General features: G+C 36.7%; 1 protein-coding gene across 2 annotated transcripts; it reads right to left on the bottom strand.

The window, feature by feature from the left end:
* Nucleotides 1-1,195: 1,195 nt before the first annotated feature.
* LOC306856454 (transcription initiation factor TFIID subunit 4-like) lies at nucleotides 1,196-17,287 on the bottom strand. 2 transcript variants are annotated; one of them, XM_079395748.1, is made up of 15 exons: nucleotides 16,072-17,274; nucleotides 15,207-15,346; nucleotides 11,525-11,638; nucleotides 11,296-11,391; nucleotides 10,826-10,948; nucleotides 10,137-10,226; nucleotides 9,533-9,712; nucleotides 6,067-6,211; nucleotides 5,877-5,985; nucleotides 4,892-5,061; nucleotides 4,667-4,797; nucleotides 4,309-4,434; nucleotides 2,826-2,882; nucleotides 2,582-2,701; nucleotides 1,196-1,790 (listed from the first exon to the last, which is right to left on the bottom strand). In XM_079395748.1, the coding sequence occupies exons 1-15, from the start codon at nucleotides 16,763-16,765 to the stop codon at nucleotides 1,623-1,625; spliced, it is 2,463 nt and encodes an 820-aa protein (XP_079251874.1). In that variant the 5' UTR covers nucleotides 16,766-17,274; the 3' UTR covers nucleotides 1,196-1,622. The 2 variants fall into 2 exon arrangements, with proteins under 2 accessions (XP_079251874.1, XP_079251875.1); XM_079395749.1 differs by having other exon boundaries at nucleotides 1,197-1,790; nucleotides 11,296-11,388; nucleotides 16,072-17,287.
* Nucleotides 17,288-18,412: the final 1,125 nt, after the last annotated feature.

The raw sequence follows: 18,412 nt of genomic DNA, 5'->3' as shown, positions 1-18,412 counted from the left end.
AAGTCACAACAGGGGGTCTTTGTTACAGTAAGATTTAGGCTTCCTAACAGCGCCGGGATAATAGTCGGGTTACAAATGCTCCACCCAATCAAACCTAAAGTCTGTGTGATTTTTTCCTCCGCCAGCCGCTGTTTACACAGAACATTATGTGAGATGTAGCTAGGCAACCAGTCAGCCTCTGCCATCCCCTCTTTCTTCCTCTCGAGAGGGAGCTTATGTGGGCTTAGCTCTAGAGGAACAGTGGCCCTTTGCAGCAAAGAAGGGAATTACCATGGAAAACACTGGATTGCGCCCGCACACAAAGGGCAAAAGAGGGAGGCTGACATGGCAGAGGTATTCTACAATGCGGGATAGACCGACATCATTAGTCATAGTCAATTTTGTTTCAAGTTGCTAAACCTATGAGGTACCCACGATGAGGTACAAGGCGGTTCGGGATACGTACTGTAAGAGACCTTTTGACCTTTCACTGAACATGCAGAACTTTACATTTCCAGACTGAGCATCTTGTAGCCTAGAAGCATTAACTCAACCCATGCCATCTTGCCTTGCCAACTGTCACGAGTTTAACTCTTAAGTCTGCGTATATCCAGGAGGGATGACTGAATGGTACTGGATGAGTTTGAGAGCCAAAGTCCAACACTGAAGTGTTTAATCTATCCTCACTTCTCATTTCGACAGGGAGGAAAATCGTAGTTCCACCAAAAAGCTGTCACAGAACAACAAATAACTGACTGAAGTCATATAGAAGTCAGAACACGTCCTTTTAAATGCAGGAATATGTGTAATTATTTTTCATTTTCAGCAACAAACTAGCATTTATTTCTAGCAGACCCAGATGAATGAACGCAGGTCTACAGTGCCATCTAGTGTACAACAAGAGAATAACCACGTGATGTCCGGTTAATTTCATCACAACTAGTTATTTGAATCATTCGTTTGAATCAATTGGCAACGGGTTTGTAATGAGAAGTAAAACGTTGAGGTAGGGTGACCACAATCATAACATCTAGTAATAAATGTTATATCTAAAAGAACACTTTAACAAAAAAGCACTAAAAACTGGGCAAGGGAACATTCGTGATTCAAAAGAATCGAGAGTCATGTATTTGAATCGGTCAGTTAAAGTGAAATGAATCTAGCAATTAAGGATTCTTTTAAGCATCCCATTATAAAACCACACCACCAAGGCTTTTATATAAACTTTGTCCACTTTTATTTCTTAAAACATCTTTATAAAAACACAAATATAAAATGAATGGGTAGTTCCACTGTGAATTCTTTTTTTACACAAGTAATTTGCACATTACAAAGCCACCTTCTATGAAAAACATGATATATAATTGCAATTTTCTTTTAACACAATTTCTGAAGAGTAAAATCCAAAAGGGGCAGAAAACTAACAACAAGGCAAAATAAAAGAAAAAGAAAACCATTAAAAAGTGAAAATGAGAAGAGCACGAGTCAGCTCGAGAAAGGAAAGAAAAATGTATCGCTGTATGTGTGAGTATGTGAGACAGTGACAGAAAGTGTGAAAGAGCAATAAAGAAAGACGCAAAGGGAATGACAAAGAATGATAATAACAGCAAAAAAAGAAATGAGGGCAGGACATGGGCTATCTGCTATTTGAGAAGGGCTCGGTAGAGCAGTTGTGAGTGGCTGGTGCTTCTCTCGTTCTCTAGACAGAAGAGCAGATCCCTGAGGTTTACACGCGTGATGCGCTGGCGAGTGTACTGCCTCGACGCTCCTGCATTTAAGCCCCCGGATGCACTCGCGCACAAACCTGAGCCCTGTCAACACACACATAAACTAACATTTTAATACTAATGTTGGAAAATTGATCAAATAGGAGTAATGTAATAGTGACCATTCTAACGGAGAGAAGAAAATGAGCGAGACTTAATTTAAACCTATATTACATCAAGTAAACATTGCAAAAAGCAATACCAATTTTTTTTCTCTGAAAAAGGTGAATGATAGTATAAGATAATATAATATTAATGCAATATGTATAAACTAATATAAAATAAAAATACATTTTAAATATTTTCAAATTGTGAAGTTCTTTAAAATTTGTAAATGATAATATGACAAAAATATAAATTGCATAAAACAAATGTATATTTAAAATTGTAAGAATTTGCTAAAAATGTATCACAAAATTATTTAAATAAAATATTAACTGCAATTATTTTTATGAAAAGTGGTGATAATGTAATATTAGTATAAAAAACTAAAATAAAAATAACATGATATAGAATTATTTTTTAAATACATTCCTAATTTAATAAAGTTTTTCTCTGCAAAATGTGAACGATAATATAAATTATAAAAAATAAATAGCATGATACACGGATATATACTTAAAATTGTATAAAAAATTGCTGAACAAAATGGCTGTGACTACGCCTTCAGACTGTCCTTTCTGCCATTTGTGACAATCCGAGACCCTTGAAGCACAACAAGACATCTCAAACCTGCCCAACAGCTGCTAAATGATTTAAACAGGGCACAAAGAGGGACAGAAGGAGATGAGGAGAAGGGCAGCAGACCGCCATGGTGAGGGAGAGATGTTTGGTACCTCTGTGTCAGTCCCAAGTGAAGGAGAATCCAGTTTTCTTTTCTTTCTGGGTCCAATAGCCGCCAACGCCGTCAAGTTGGCATCTCTCTGTCGAATCTGAGCCAATTCCTGCTGCTGCATCTGTAGCCACACGCACACATATATATATTTATATATATATATATATATATATATATCAGCTCTGACCCATAATCAAACACAATGGTCCTCTGACAAGATAAACATCTCAAGTGTGCCATCTTACCTCTTTGGCCTTCTGTTTCAGCCGTAGCTGCTCGGGGTCCTCTTGTCGCGAGCGTGACTGCAAAACATAAATAGCAATTAGAGAGGATCAACAGTCAAAACACACAGAGACACCTGCTGGAATCAAATACATTTGAAAAATTAAGGCTGTCAATCAATTAAAACATTTAATCATGACTTTTAAGAAAAGAAACAAAAGAATGAGTGTATAAATGTGATCTTTACAAAAAGACATGCAAGTTTGACATGAATAATGTAGCTCTCTCACACTTTTTAGATGTACACTTACACTTCCATTCAAAAGTTTGTTTTTGACATGTTTCCAATTTATCTGATAAAAAAATATATAGCAAAAACAGTAATATTGTGAAATATTATCAGAATTTAACTGTTTCCTATTTTAATATATTTTCAAATGTAATTTATTCCTGTGATGGTCAAGTTGAATTTTCAGCAGCCATTACTCCAGTCTTCAGTGTCACATAATCTTTCAGAAATCATTCATATGCTGCAAGAAACATTTACCATTTGTATTAATACTGAAGGTTTTGTGTAAACTGTGATACAATAGAAAGTACAAAAGAACAGCATTTCTTTGTTTGACTCTTTCTGTAAGAATGAAAAAGTCTTCGCTGTCACTTCTTTTTCTTTACTGATCATTTTAATGCACCCTAGCTGAATAAAATAATTAATTTCAAAGTTTTGAACTGTAGTATACATGTATAAAGAGACAGAGAAAGAGAGACAGAGAGAGAGAGATTTATTTTAAGTTTGACAAGGCAGGATTAAAAAAAGAATCTTGAAAATGTAACAAACAACAATTAAGATCATAAATGAAATCATAATAAAATCATTAAATTATAACAAATTACAAGCAATTATAAGTAATGCAAGCCTGCAATCCTCCACGCTGATGTTCACATTATTCATATAAATGGTTGATTTGGGACCTTTACTTATGCCTAATGATACTGCGTTGATATTGTATCACTTTTATTATTATTTGTGTGTTCATTTATATAATTTCCAACATTTCAGTTCATGAAAAAGCAGAGTGTCTAAAGAAGCACTCACTTTGGAACTCAGTGCACTTAGAGCCGTTTCTATGAGCTGCGGTACTGGACAAAATTGAAGTGAATCGAGAGATTGAAACAAATACACTGAGACACTGAGTCTTGTTTTATTCTCAATATCATATTTGGAATCCATACATTGTGACGCACTGAATCATAGCATTTGAAAATATTGTTTCAGCTTGTTTCAAAATAAAATAAAGCTATTAATCACAGTTAATTAACTGCAAGCATCAAATCCATTGTAGTGTGCGAGAGAGAAAAAAAATCTAATTTTACCACAGAGTTTGGAAGACTGAACCCGTTCTAAACTTAAATCAATGATCAGAACCTCTGGCCAATGATAGTATTAGTGTGTGAGCGAGAGAGAGAGAGAGAGAGAGAGAGTATGGCTGGAGGTGGCTTACTAACCTTAGCTGCCTTCATTAAAATTTCTCTCTCCTGCTCCTCTTTCTTCTGTTTCTCCAGCTGGTCAAGTTGTTCAAAGAACTTGAGCTGAGACCGAACATCCTCCACCTGCTCGTACCGACTATCCTCCTGCACACACATCATTAACATTACACACAGCCTTACAGGCTCACAACAAAAGCTCACACCCAAAGGATGGAGCGCTTTTGAGACCGAAACCTGCAACAGCCTCCGGATTCATAATTCCGATTCTGACAAAGGAAACGCATCCACGGTTCAACAAAGTGTGGTAAAGAAATATGAAAAAATGTTACTATCAACATACTTTAATGAGCTAGCCCAACTGGGTCAGTAGACTTGCCTTGTAAGTCATGTTCTTTTGCTGGGCAATCAATGAGACCTTCTCTAGAAGGTTTTGCAGTCTCTGCTGAGTGGCATGAGAGACGATGTTCACGACCTCGGGACCCAGCTCTGTCACTCCAAACCTTTGACCTGACCACATACAGGAGAACAACTGTTAGCTCTGGTAAAACAGTACATTGTAGTAAAATCGAATACAAGATTTTTCTGTAACTAGAAGTCTCACCTATCTGTAGTATCTTCTGCTGTAGCATGCTGGCGGAGAGGAAAGCTTCATCCTTACAGGACCGCGTGACTGCGCCAACCAGCTCTGAGTTGGTGGCCAGGATACGTGCACTCTCCTCCGAAAGATTAACGCCTGCCATTGAGGCCACGTCATTAATGTCATCGTCATCCCTGGACAGATTTAGACATAAAAGAATATATGTTAGAAAGAGTTTGAGAGTCTGTTTCTCTAGTTTTACAAATGCTGCAAAACTATGACTTTCTAAATAAACTAATTTAAACATGTCTTTTGTATAACTACTCAAATGACAATTCACCATACTTTCAAGTATATAAAAGCATATAATATATCTGTGTATATTTTAAATAAATCATGTTAATCTTAGAAGTCTTATAAGGTCATTTTTTATATAATTAATCATTTAAATGTTCAGTACAGTGTTGTTACTGTCAACCAAATCTACAACCTAAAAACAGTCCATTCATTTAAATTAAATAAAAATATTAGATAAAAAAGTATAAATGTTGGTTTGACAACTGAAATAAAATAAATTTATGTTGAATTACTAAAATGACTAAAACTCAAATAAACAGAAATACTTATAAAGAATAATTAATTTGACAAAGCATAACAAAATTACTAAAACTTAAAATGGAATAAAAACTATGAAATGAAATACAAAATTATAAAAATAATAGCTAAAAGTGTATGTATATATATATAATAACACTAGTTCACAGTATCAAAATTAATATTACACTGTTACGTGACCCATGGTCATGGCACTTAATGGTCATAATTCACAAACAAACTACTGTAGTGTTTGTAGCCTGAAATGAATTAACCTTGAGGAAAATGCAACATCTTTTCATCACAATCAGTTTAGCTAAATTTTGTGTACTACTCATGTATGTTGTGCACATTGTCTCCTGGGTAAACGTTGCTGTGTGTGGCAGCAGAAAAAAGAAATGAACACACCACAAACCTGAAAGTTCCTCCAGCAACATCCTTTGTTTTATTCTTCTGAGCTAACGCTACAGATACAGAGCCCGGAGCCAGTTTAGTGCTACTCACAATACCCTGCTTCACAGCGACTGAGAGAGAGAGAGGTTACGTTTTGTGTCATTTCATTATGAAAGAAAACAGACAGTGATAGATTTAACAGACACACTCACCTGTCTGGATCTGTTTGAGATGCACCTGAGGCTGACCCACCACTATGTGGCTGTGGGGTTGACCCCTGAGCGTCACCATGGGAGTGGTTGTCAGGGTAACCTGAGGGGGCTTCACTATTGCCCCCTGCTGTGGAGGCTGCAATACCTAAACAACAACATTGAATGCAATTCTATAATTACAACCAATGAGAGTTTTACAACAGTCATTAATCATGTATATTTTGTTTGTAAATATTTGTTTATATGTTAATTAATATCTATTACTATTATAACAGATCATGTGTGTGTGTGTGTGTGTGTGTATATATATATATATGTTTTTACATTTGTTTCAAATAATTAAGTAATATAATAATAACAACAAGAGGTGCCTTTGCACCAAATTATAATAACAATATTATTTGTTTATATCATATAATAGCAATGAAAATTATTATTATTATCATATACAAATAATAATAATATGTGGAATGGGACTCAAAATTAATTTAACCTTTTATTAACACAAAGTTTGATCAAATATTTCCATGTTATTATTATAATTGCAATATGACTTATTTCAACAAAACTGTTTTGAATCTGTATCTTTAAATACATGTTGTCATACAAAGTTAACACTGATTCACACTCGTGATCTTCAAGTACACATAAACCATGCAAAAAATTATTCAAAACTAATCTGCAAATCTTCTTTCTGAAGGGTTCATCCAAAAGAAATAGCAAGAGCCATTTATTTGTGAATCAGACTGACCAGTTGCGGTGCAGTGTCTATACCAGTCTGTTGATGCAGTACAAGAAAATGATCTGTCCACTTTAGTGAAGAATGCAGACATTCAATAAACATTAACAAAACTATTTCATAAAAATAATTTTGTTTTTTTGTTTCAGAATTCCTAACCTAACCCTTGTCCTTTATCAGTATTATCAGGCACAAAACTATACTTGTCACCGACAGTCAATATATATAAATCATATGCATATGATGTTTTCTATTGTATTAATTGACATAGCTCAGAGTGATTTTTTTTACTTTGCCACAAGGCAAATACAGGCATTACCTTTCAACAATTTAAACAAAGTACTAAAGCAATTAAACTCCAATCATTTAGACCAAACACCTCATTTTGTGCTGTTAGCATTAACCCCCTGGGGTCTGAGAGTGTTTTGGGGGCCTGGAGATGTTTCGACATGTCCTGACATTTGTACTTTTTTCAGTTGCTTATAAAAAATATAAATGGCTAAAGTTTAATAACACTGTAAACAGCACAAACTGGGCTACAATAAGATGTTAGCAACATTTATGTACATGATTGTGTTTTTGAGAAAGCAACGTTTATGCGTGGTAATGAAAAACTACAATTTTGAAGTCACTGAAATAAGGCCATAAAACACATACATAACAATTATTCACAAGACTTTTGAGAACTGGATCTTGTAACCTAGAATTTTTCAAAATTATGTGAAAATCATCTTGTTTATTTGCTCACAGAATTAAAAAAAAAAATTTAAATTAAAATTTTTAAAGACATGTTTTGTGATCGAAAGCCTATATGCGAGGGAGTGGCAATGGCCTTGGCAGGTAAGAGAGAATGTGAGGAGATTGAAAAAAAAATAATTTTTTAATTATTTGTATTTTATTTACAACACAGTATAATCAAAACATACATAATGAAGGTCAAAAGACACATTATTGTGCACACTGATCTAACCACAGAGATGTAAACAGACTTTGAGTCATTCCTGCAACAGATTCTGTTCAACAAGTGAAACAAGTAAATCATACCTGGTATATACGTGTGTTATTTAAGTGTTTCTACTACTTTCCATGGATTCAAGAAGAAAAAAACAATCAGTAGTCAAGGATCTTGTTTTACCATAGAATATCAGTGTAGTTGAACATCTGATGTTGGTACAGCGCTCTCAGAGGAAAACAGTTTGAAGAGACTGAAAGTCAGCAGGATTCATCATCTGTGGTGCAGGTATCTGAAAGAAAAGAAAAAACATTTGTGAGCATGTTTATACCAGGAGCATCTGTATATATATATATATATATATATATATATATATATATATATATATATATATATATATATATATATAGGTTTTGTACCCATAGACTCAAGCATGCTTTGTACTATCGTAAAAAAAAAGACATTTTATTTTTGAGAAACTAATTATTATTGTTTAGCACGTTATTAAAATGATTTTTGAACAGAGTAGGCTATTAATAATAAACATATTCTAAACATAATTAGACTCGTAGCATTCCTCATGTTACAGTGTACACTCATATTACTTCTATGTTTTATAAAGAGCGTGAAAACATCATCGCACCATAAGAAATTTAAATACAATGAATTGCCTATGATATTCAAAATGTTTTACTGGATTTCAAACATTTTAGTCAGGAATTATAGTTTGGGAAAAACCCAACTATGATTTTGTAGTCATATAGCCATCCTGAACATCATGTATGATTTTATAGTATAGAAGATATGATTCTGCAGACTCACGCATGCTTTGTACTATAAAAGGATGTACTTTGTACTATAAAAAAAAAATTGTTATCGTTTAGCACGCTATTAAAATATATTTGTGAACAGATTATTAATAATAAACATGGTCTAAACATTCTTAGATGCGTAGCATTCATCGTGTTGTAGTTTGGGAACAACCCAACTAGTAATGTGTTCAAGTTTATGTCCCAATAACGGTTAACTAATGCAAAAAATAAACATTACTTACTCATCAGATCGATCTTCTCTTCTGGATGAAATATTGTTCTTCTTTTGAGGGAAATCCAGCCTTTACTCAGCGCGTCTTCTTCCAGAAACTAACAGTAGCCGTGATGAACGACTCCTCACTCTTTGTTTATGTTGGGCGTCTCCACATGCACGCGGCTCACGTGGATATTTACATATGAATGGCGAGAGCCGCGAGGGGGCGGGACTGCATTAGAGATAATGAGCTAGACAGGAAAGACTGAACATCGTGTTGGGGTCATACGGATTACTTCACAATATTTGTTTTCGATATGACTTACTTCATTTAAAAGTAGACACTTCAAGCTTTCTATAGATATAACTATCCCATGTCTGTGTGTTCAGAATTCGCCGAGTTACAGTTCATTTTAGTGACGCTTTTCTAAAAGCAATTCGCGGAGACGGAGAAGACAGAGAATGCACCCTGTTTGTTTTCTTTATTCTTCAAAAGCACAAAGTTTAGTTGTTATTATGAGTGTATACAAATAAAAGTAGACCCCTTACAGATTCGAATGGTGTATTGCTCTTATCTGTGCGATCAAAAATGGCGGAGTAATTCAAGCTCATCTCTGCCTTATCAGGAAAATCTGCCACAAAACGCTTATCCGCGTTTGTCGACCCCAGAGGGTTAATAATCCCAGCCGTGTCCTTGCACCTCAGTAAACAACACATTAAGTAAATTATGCATGTAGGTCGGTGTTTACCAGAGAGGCAGTCTGGCTGGAGTTGCTAAGGGCAGGCTGGATGAGCGTGCGAGGAGCTGTGCCGGTGGCACCAGCCGTGTTAGAGCTGGTCAGCACCACAGCGGGCGCCTGGAGGGCCTGGCTCTGCTGGATGAAGGCTGTGGAGTCAGGAGTGAGCTGTCTCAGAGCTGGAAGACTCCTCTGAAGAAACACATGGAAAAGGAGGATTTAATTGTGGGAAATAGGACTGTCCCGATTTTAAAGTTTTGGCTGGCAATTAATCGTCATACAAGCAATTGCAAATAATGATTTAAAGCAACTCCATTTGGCTAGGCACTAAGCAGGCAGTGTGAATGCTGCAATGTGTTAACACAACCACCAAAAATGACCATGTTGCTTACGTGTGCTTTGTGAAACAGGCCTAAACAACCTTAACAACCAATAACCAATAACAATCTTGTTCAATAAACATTGTGCATAAACTTAACCCCAGTTTGCGCTTAACCGATTTGTCTCCAATTAGTAGATACTTACAGTAATTTATTAAATGTTAATTACTACATAATTATCTGGTCCCAAATTACATGAATTGAGTTACATTTTCATTCAATTTTAAGATCTTTACCTTAAGGAAAGGCACTAAATAAGGCTGAGGAGAGGAGTTGAGCTCTTTGTAGAGCCTGCTGGTGAACTCCTCTGCTTCAATCATCCCTTCCTGAGGGGACAAACACCAAAAACAACTCATACATAGACTACTGACTAATACAGTGGGTTCAAAAGTCTGAGACCATATTAAAATATTAATTTAAAATAAACATTTTAAAATGTAAAAATGTCAAACAAAGAAAAGTTACAGTGTAAACTGAAGAAGAAATATATAAGATTCTTTACTATTTTCTATTTAAATAAGCTCATTTGTGATCTTCTGAACATCTTTAAATAAAACCTCAGAATGTTCCCATTAAAGCACATCACGATCCTCAGGTTTCACACAGCTCAAGTACAGTTTTACTTTTTTGCTGCATATTTAATCATTTGCATCCGTGGTCAGCATTAAAGACTTCTTTTAAAAATGAAAAAATTGAACAGTAGTGAATAAAATAGAAGCATTTTAATGAATGGTCACAGACTTGGACCCCACTGCAGGGGTAGACTGTGAAACACCCATTCAACAAAGTGACAAAGGTAATCTGTTCAATTCAGGTTTTACACACATCATTTAAAAAAAATAGCAACTTACACAATTATGATAAATTGTCAACATTTTTTCACAGAGTTAGAAACATGCAAACACACTCAACTTCTGAAACTCACCAGCAGGTTCTTGACCAGCTCTTTAACGTTGGCGACAGTCTCTGATGACTGCTTACCACTAGTGGCCAGCTTTATCAGCGTGGATAAGAAGTTCCTACATTTCTTTACATTCTCCATTGTCTCCTATAAAAAAAGAAAAGTGATTGAATTAACACAATGTAGTTTTACTCTGCAGCAGCTTAAGGTTCTCTTGCATCCGTACCTTGGATGCATACAAATGTTCAGGTTAAGATTTAACAGCATGAGCCTTGTATCAGTTGGGGATATCAGGGGATTCCCACTCTGAGAACAGATATTTCATTTAGGTTTGCACTTGGAAATCTCTTTAACTCCTTTTTACCAAATTTAATCAGGTCAGTTTACAGACCTTTCGAGAAGCCTTTAAGCATGAAGCTAAACGTTCTGGACCGTTTCTTCGGCTGTGAACCAGCGTGTCTGTGTGTGACTGCTAAGTTAGTGCAGCCTCTCACCGTTGCCGAGGAGACGGTGGTCCCTGTGGCAGAAGTCACAGTCCTCTGGGCGGTTCCTGCCTGCACTGACAACGCTGCACCCACAGAGGAGGCCTGCTGACACACCAGAGAGAAGGAGTACAAAGAGAGAAGAAGATAACAGCCACCTCAGAAATACACCTTACAGCACAGACTGATTCCTGTCATTTCTAAAGGGGCTGTTTCTACATGATGTGCCTTTTATAGCTACCTGTACAGGTGGTCTCTGGAGTGTGGTAGTGGCTGTGCTGCAGGCTGTAGGAGAACCCTGCTTTATGATGGTGGTAGGAGTCACCTGTCGGGCCATCAGAGGAGTTCCAGGTGCCTGCAAATATCAGACAGACATCAATGATCAAATGCTGACATGGGGAATGTATTAAAAAGAATGGAACCAACTAGTTATTTGCCGTTGCTGGGAAACGCTTATTTTTGTTTACTGTGTTGAGAGTTGCTGAAATCGCGTTTGGTCTCGTACTGTATCGCGTATCTTGTCAGTGTGTGCACTTGCTTGGCCATTTTTAGTTGATAAACAGGAAAGTGGGTTCAAGCGCCAGCAGAAGGCAGTGTAATGAAATAGTCTTTAAGAGAAGCAGTCTATCAGCAGAAGTTTAAAATCAGCTCGTAAGTGTATTTACTTGTCTCAGTGTTTAGCGCATTTGCCGTTGCTAGGAAACGCTTATTTTTGTTTACTGTGTTGAGAGGTGCTGAAATCGCCTTTGGTCTCGTACTGTATCGCGTATCTTGTCAGTGTGTGCACTTGCTTGGCCATTTTTAGTTGATAAACAGGAAAGTGGGTCCAGCTGAATTGAAATGGTGATTTGTTGGATTGGTATAAAAAAGGTTATTATACCGCGGCAGTCGTCGTGTGAAGCCCTCTTAGTGTGAAGACCGAAGAGTGTAAAGACCATCAACTCTAACGTGCGACTCCACCAAGGGATAGAAGTATCGCTTTTTATTTTAGTTTTTTCATTTATATGTTTATTATTGAAATGTTGTTATATGCATGTGTCAATTTTATTTAATTTCTTTATTTTCTTAAATATGTGGGTATATAGTATTTATAGAGTTGTAACTTTTAGTTTTAGTTACTTTTTCTTATTTCGCTTTGGACAAAAGCGTCTGCTAAATGACAAAAGTAAGTAAAGTATAAAGTAAGTTAATAGCTAACTTGCCCAACAATACAGATGGCTTGATGTCCCAGCGCCAGTGTGAGAGATGTTTTTTGCTAGCTGACAAAACTTTCACATACCCCATTGGACCCAAGCAGTGTTTCGCTACATTTTATGCTGTAAAACATTACATTTTTGTAGTGCTGTCAAACGATTATTCGTATGCAAAATAAAAGTTTTGGTTTACATAATTTATTTGTGTGTATTGTGTATATGTATTATGTATATACAGTGGTGGAAATGGCCTAATTTACTGGGGGGACTCTAACTTGGAGGGGGGGGGGGGGGGGGGTTAACAATGATAATTTTAGATTACCTTTCGGATGTATTTTATCATAAAACATTTATAATCTATGAAAACATTTATTAAGAACTTATGTCATATTTTCTCTAAACCTTCTTGTACATTAAGACAGGCACCTGCAATTCTGCCCAAATTAAAGATGCGTTGTGTTTGAATTTGTGCATCTTATAATATAATTATTATTAATGACCTCTTGTGTTTAATAAAAAACAAACAAAAAAACATTGATTAGTGAAATGAACTAATGATTTCATAAAATATTAGAATGATTGTCTCTCATTGGCCTGATTAGCTAAGCCCTCAAAACACGTCTTATTTAGCGGTACAGTATTGCATGATTTGTAGATTATATTTAATAGTTTACACTTTGCAAAAACCTTTTCAATTAGTTTTAAAATGTAACATTACATTCTTAAGGACTCTACACTTACGTTTCTTTTCAGGATCACTAGTGCTTCTACTTAAAAAAATAAATAAAGAAATTAGGAACACCTTCTGATCAATGACAGAAATTAAACTTACTATTATAAGATGATGTTTGACTCCTTAAAGTATTTTTTTAACCTTTGTAATGCCATTTTTATCTTTATTAAATGTATGTCATATGTTGTGCCAAAATTAGATTTATTAACTTTTTGTAAAAAATAAATAAATAAATTATTAAACAATAAATTCATTTAAAATAATAAGATACAATCAGGAAGACCTGAAATCAGCATCAACAATTAATCTTTGCACGGAGCAGAAGAGCACAAATGTGGATTATTTACAGACTTTTTAACAAGACTCAGAGGTGGCATTAATACATTTAATAAAAACAATGTTATGAGATTGAATACAGAAACATTAAACAATTAAAATTTATACTTTAAAAATGAAACTCCCAGTAGGTGGCAGCAAGTCACTGTCTGTCACTGAATCATTCATCTAATCGATTCGTTCAAACGGCTGATTCATTAAGGAATGAAGCAAGTGACTCTCTTTATGAATGGATCATAGAATCATCGACTCACTAGATTTGTTCAAAAACAAAGATTCATTCATAATTGAAACAGCGCTGTTTGCTTGGAAATGCGCAGTGGCTCAGCTGTGACTTTATTTCATCAACAAAATAGTTCTCAACAGATCAGACAAGTGTTCCTAAAATGTAAGTCGCTTTATATTAACTTTTGAATAAAATCAATAATGTATAAATCTGTTGTATTAATTCAATTTCACATTTGCAAACTCTTTATAATCATTAAGTTCATCGCGATCTCACAAACTTCTATTTTAGTGAATGAAGCTCTCTACACTGCAAACTGAATCTATTATTTCTACACTTTGTTTGTTACAATGAATGACAAACTGCAGTCTGCTTTCACGATCTGTGCTGTGAGGAGCAGCATGTGCAGCAATAGAGAAGCATTTCCATTGGCTGCAGTCTGCTCTTGATGGCCAATCAAAGACGGCATTGCCCAGCAAACCATAGACACAAATATCCCGCTACATTTAGTTTAGTCTGCACTGCACTACGGTTTATGCAGAACTGGGATCGCTTTTGTAGTCTTTTGAATGGATATAATATAGAAATCATTTTAATTTTCAAATAAATCTAACCAGTTGGAAATGAAACGCCGTCCCCCCTCGAAATTCACTCCCCGGACTCCGTCCCCCCACATTTCCACCACTGTGTATATATAAAATCACACTCCTGCATGTATATATCTAAGAAAAATATGTTTTGTTTTTAGATTAAATATATTTATATATAATATAAATTGTATGAATATAATATATTTATACATGTAAATATTTTAAAAATATATACTATATGTGTGTGCATTTATAGTACACACACAAATATATTATGTAAACAAAAACTTATTTTGGATGTGATTAATCACTATTAATTGTTTGACAGCACTACATTTTTGTGATCTAATGAATAATCTCAAATCTCATTTAATGTCAGTTACATGATCTGGCCTAACACAGACGAGAATGTGTTGTCATTTTAAAATCTTCGTAATATAGTCTTGAAAGTATCAGCCAGAATGGATAAAAATTATGAAACAAATCAGTAACATTTTACACTATATTCCACTGCTTACTAACAATAGTGTACACATTTGGAATAAAATTGTAAAATGGCATTACGATGTAAAATAACTTTTCTATTTAAATATTTAAAAAAAAAAACTAATTTAGTTTAGAATTTTTTTTCTACCTTTCCAAAATTGTCACTGATCCTATGATAAATAGCTATTCAGCCAAATGGGGAAAAAATCTTATTGTTAACAGCATGCATCTGATACCCCATATTATAACAAGAAGTCTATATAATAATATAATACCATAAATCAATTTATTATTCCGCAGTCATTCTGAAATATGTACTGCTGATGTCAGTTGAGTTTGGGGCAGTCAGAGGGTATTACCTGTGCAGAGGTGATTTGCCCAGGGGTGGTGCTGGTGGGGGCAGCAGGGCGGGTGGCCTGAGACTGGGCCTGCATCTGTGCCAACATCTGCTGTGGGATCATCAGTAACTGACCACTGTCACTACGCACCAAGACCATACCTGCACACACAAACATGACACATATAGAAAGGCTGATATTACTTCCTGTGTAAGTTGTTATTCATTAGTGATATTTTCTAATTGATCTGACTGGAATATCTGGAAGTTACATTTTAAACTTTTTAGCACTGAAATTGAATGGAAAAATCTAAACTTTCAACCTCAAGTTAAGATAATAACTATGTATTTACAAAAGTTTGAAAGGAATCATATTTACAAGAAATATGGCCAAACTTTAACCCAACATTCTCCTTCAAATTCAGCTACTACTAGTAAAATACCTTAACATTTGTTGATTGTAAGATTTAAAAACTCACTTGGAAAATGATATATTGATATCAACATGCTTCCTAACAATTTCTACTTTGAACGCACAGTTAAAGGCACAAAAAAGCCACCATTTACTCGTTGTCTGTCGTGTTGTTCCAAACCTGCACGATTTTTTCTTCCGAGTACAAAAGGAGATGTTAAGCAAAATGCATCACTTTTTTCCCGTAACGTTACATTGAAAGTGAATGAAAATCTTTTGTGTCGTGCACAATAAAGAAAGATATGCAGGTTTGAAGGATGTGCAGTTCTAAGGAGAACTATATTTTATAAACATTTCAGGAACTTTAACTGCTCTACTGTTGTTCTATGCACTTACATTAAGCACCACAAACTTCGCACGAGATCACAGATGGCTGTACACACATGCAAAAGGAGTGCTAGTGTGAGTGAGGTACCTGGAGGTAGCTGGATGTTCTGGATGTTCTGACCCGGAGTGCTCTGGGGGAGTCGTGGCACTAACACCTGTGGCGCAATGGCCCTGATGGCAGGACTCGATCCCGCTGCTGCTGCAACGGTTACCGGAGCCGCAGTTCTCGCAACTCCCTGCAAAACAGCCCCCTTGGCCACTCCAGGGCCGAGAGTCATTGTGCCGGCGGGCTGGATGATAGTTTTAGTAGCCTCGGACTTGCTCGCTGAGACAGAAGCAGGAGTCTGGTTCATCAAAAGAGGGGTCGTTGTAGTAGTAGAAGTAGTAATAGTAACGTTCGTAGTAATGGTAATTCCTGGGGTCGCTACAGTCGCCGAAACGGTGTTATTGTTATTACTCCCGTTAATAGTTAAACCTGTTCCAGCAGTTTGCATAGATGGCCTGACAACTGTCACTGAGGGACCAGCACCGGATGCTGCCGCTGGAGGATTCCCGTAAGAAGACTGTATCACTGTGTTTGGGCTTGGGGCGACAGTGACAGAGTTTCCGTGTCCTTTCGCCACCCCGGGCCCGTTATTAACAACTGGGACAGAAGTTGAAGCGTCTTCTGATGATGATGATGGGCCACTGGACACTGGAGTGCCGCTTTCAGTGTGCGGATCCATTGCATTGCCTCCTTTCAAAGTTTGCACTGTGGACGTCCCGATCAAAGTAGTTACCATAGCATTAAGAAAAACTGGATCGCCTTAGCTCTCTTCCATCTGTGCCTCTGGCACATCAGTTCAGGAAGTTTGGGTTTTCATCCGCTTTTCCCTCCAGTTGCTTTTCGAAGGAACAAGCGTGAGTGAAGGGAGTCTCGTGTCACAATATCAATACAGATTTGACAAGCGCCCGTGTCACCTCAAGTTCACTAGCAACAATGCTCTTGGGAGAAATAATCATCTAACACATTTGAAGAGCAGCAGCTTTCATTATGTTCATATGTACAAGAGCTCGCAGAATGTCAACATTAGCTAACGTTAGTTGAATTGCCTCTTTTCCCGGAGTCAGCGGGGTGATTTTCCGGCTGCCTGGGCGCTTACCTCAGACTTATTGTGACAAGATGTGGAAACTTCTAATCTAATACAACCTGAAGTGTCGGTAAAAAGTTTCTTTCCCACTCTTTTAATACAGAAATCCTTATATAGCAGGTCAAAGCCTGCCGCCATCTTCGATGTGAACAGTGAGGAGCTTTGGACAAAATGACATTGCGCATGCGCGCAGAAGCGGAAACGTCATTACGCTGGATTTTTGCGGAGCCCTCATTGGTTGTCCTCATGCGTGGAGGCGGGACATGAGAAACGTCAGTTGATTCTGGCGGAGCGCGGTCAGAGTCAGTCTGTCAGTGTCATCGAGAAAAGGGCCTTGTTAAGTTGAAGAACAACCGTTGGTTTATTCGCAGATAGCTCTTGGGCATATCTAGAGACACTCTTAGCTGTTATGTGTTGGTTATATAGCGTGTAGCAGCTATTCGGTGAACTTCACAGCGGGCTGTCTTCCCCCAAGATGGCCCCGTGTTTTGAAGCGTCTGTGTTGAAAAGCGTGAAAAGGCGCCACACCTCTGCCAGCGTGACTGGCCATAGAGGGCACGCGAGCAACTGCATCCTTATGCCTGGAGCACACTACAGGATTTTTTAAATCCTAACCGATTATGAAATCTGGTTGCAGCACACACATACAGAGAATCTTTGCAGATTATCTTCCCTCAAATCTTAAACATGCACACACTACAAGATTTGAAAATCGCGGCGCATCACACACTACAAGATGTTGCTAAGATTATCGTGCCAGAAGGAGCGCCTCACGTGATCTAGAGGAGATCCATTGAAATATGTTTGATATTAATCGGGGCGGCCCCGATTTTGTGCGAGCAGATCGGGAGGTGCAAAATTCGATCTGTGAACCCCTCACATTACGAGATAATCTGCGCCGAACATCGGGACCGAGCGAGGTGCTCTACAAGATTTCTGCTCCGATTCTCATTGGAACTCATCCATTCACCGTTGTGCTTTGATAAGTTATTTCTAAAAGATTTAAATGATTATATCTTTGCATCACACGCGTGGTTCTCCTGCGGTGTGCTGGGGTCCAGATTCAAATTTCATTTCTTCATTGTTACACTTTCAGTGCTTTGTAGCATATTGGGTTGGCTACGACAACGTCAAGAGCTTTCTAAATAAATATGACCCAAAACATAATCAGATTTTCGCACCTGAAAATAGATAAAGAGAACCCAATCAAACAAATGAGACAAAACTATTTTCTTTGTCATTTATTTATTCAGGAAAATTACTCAATATTGCATATCTGTGAGTGGCAAACGTTTATGA

Source organism: Barbus barbus (assembly GCF_936440315.1).
Source record: "Barbus barbus genome assembly, chromosome: 37".
Lineage (NCBI taxonomy): Eukaryota > Metazoa > Chordata > Actinopteri > Cypriniformes > Cyprinidae > Barbus > Barbus barbus.
The sequence above is the reverse complement of the archived record's forward strand: the minus strand, read 5'-3'. Positions and strand labels throughout refer to the sequence as shown.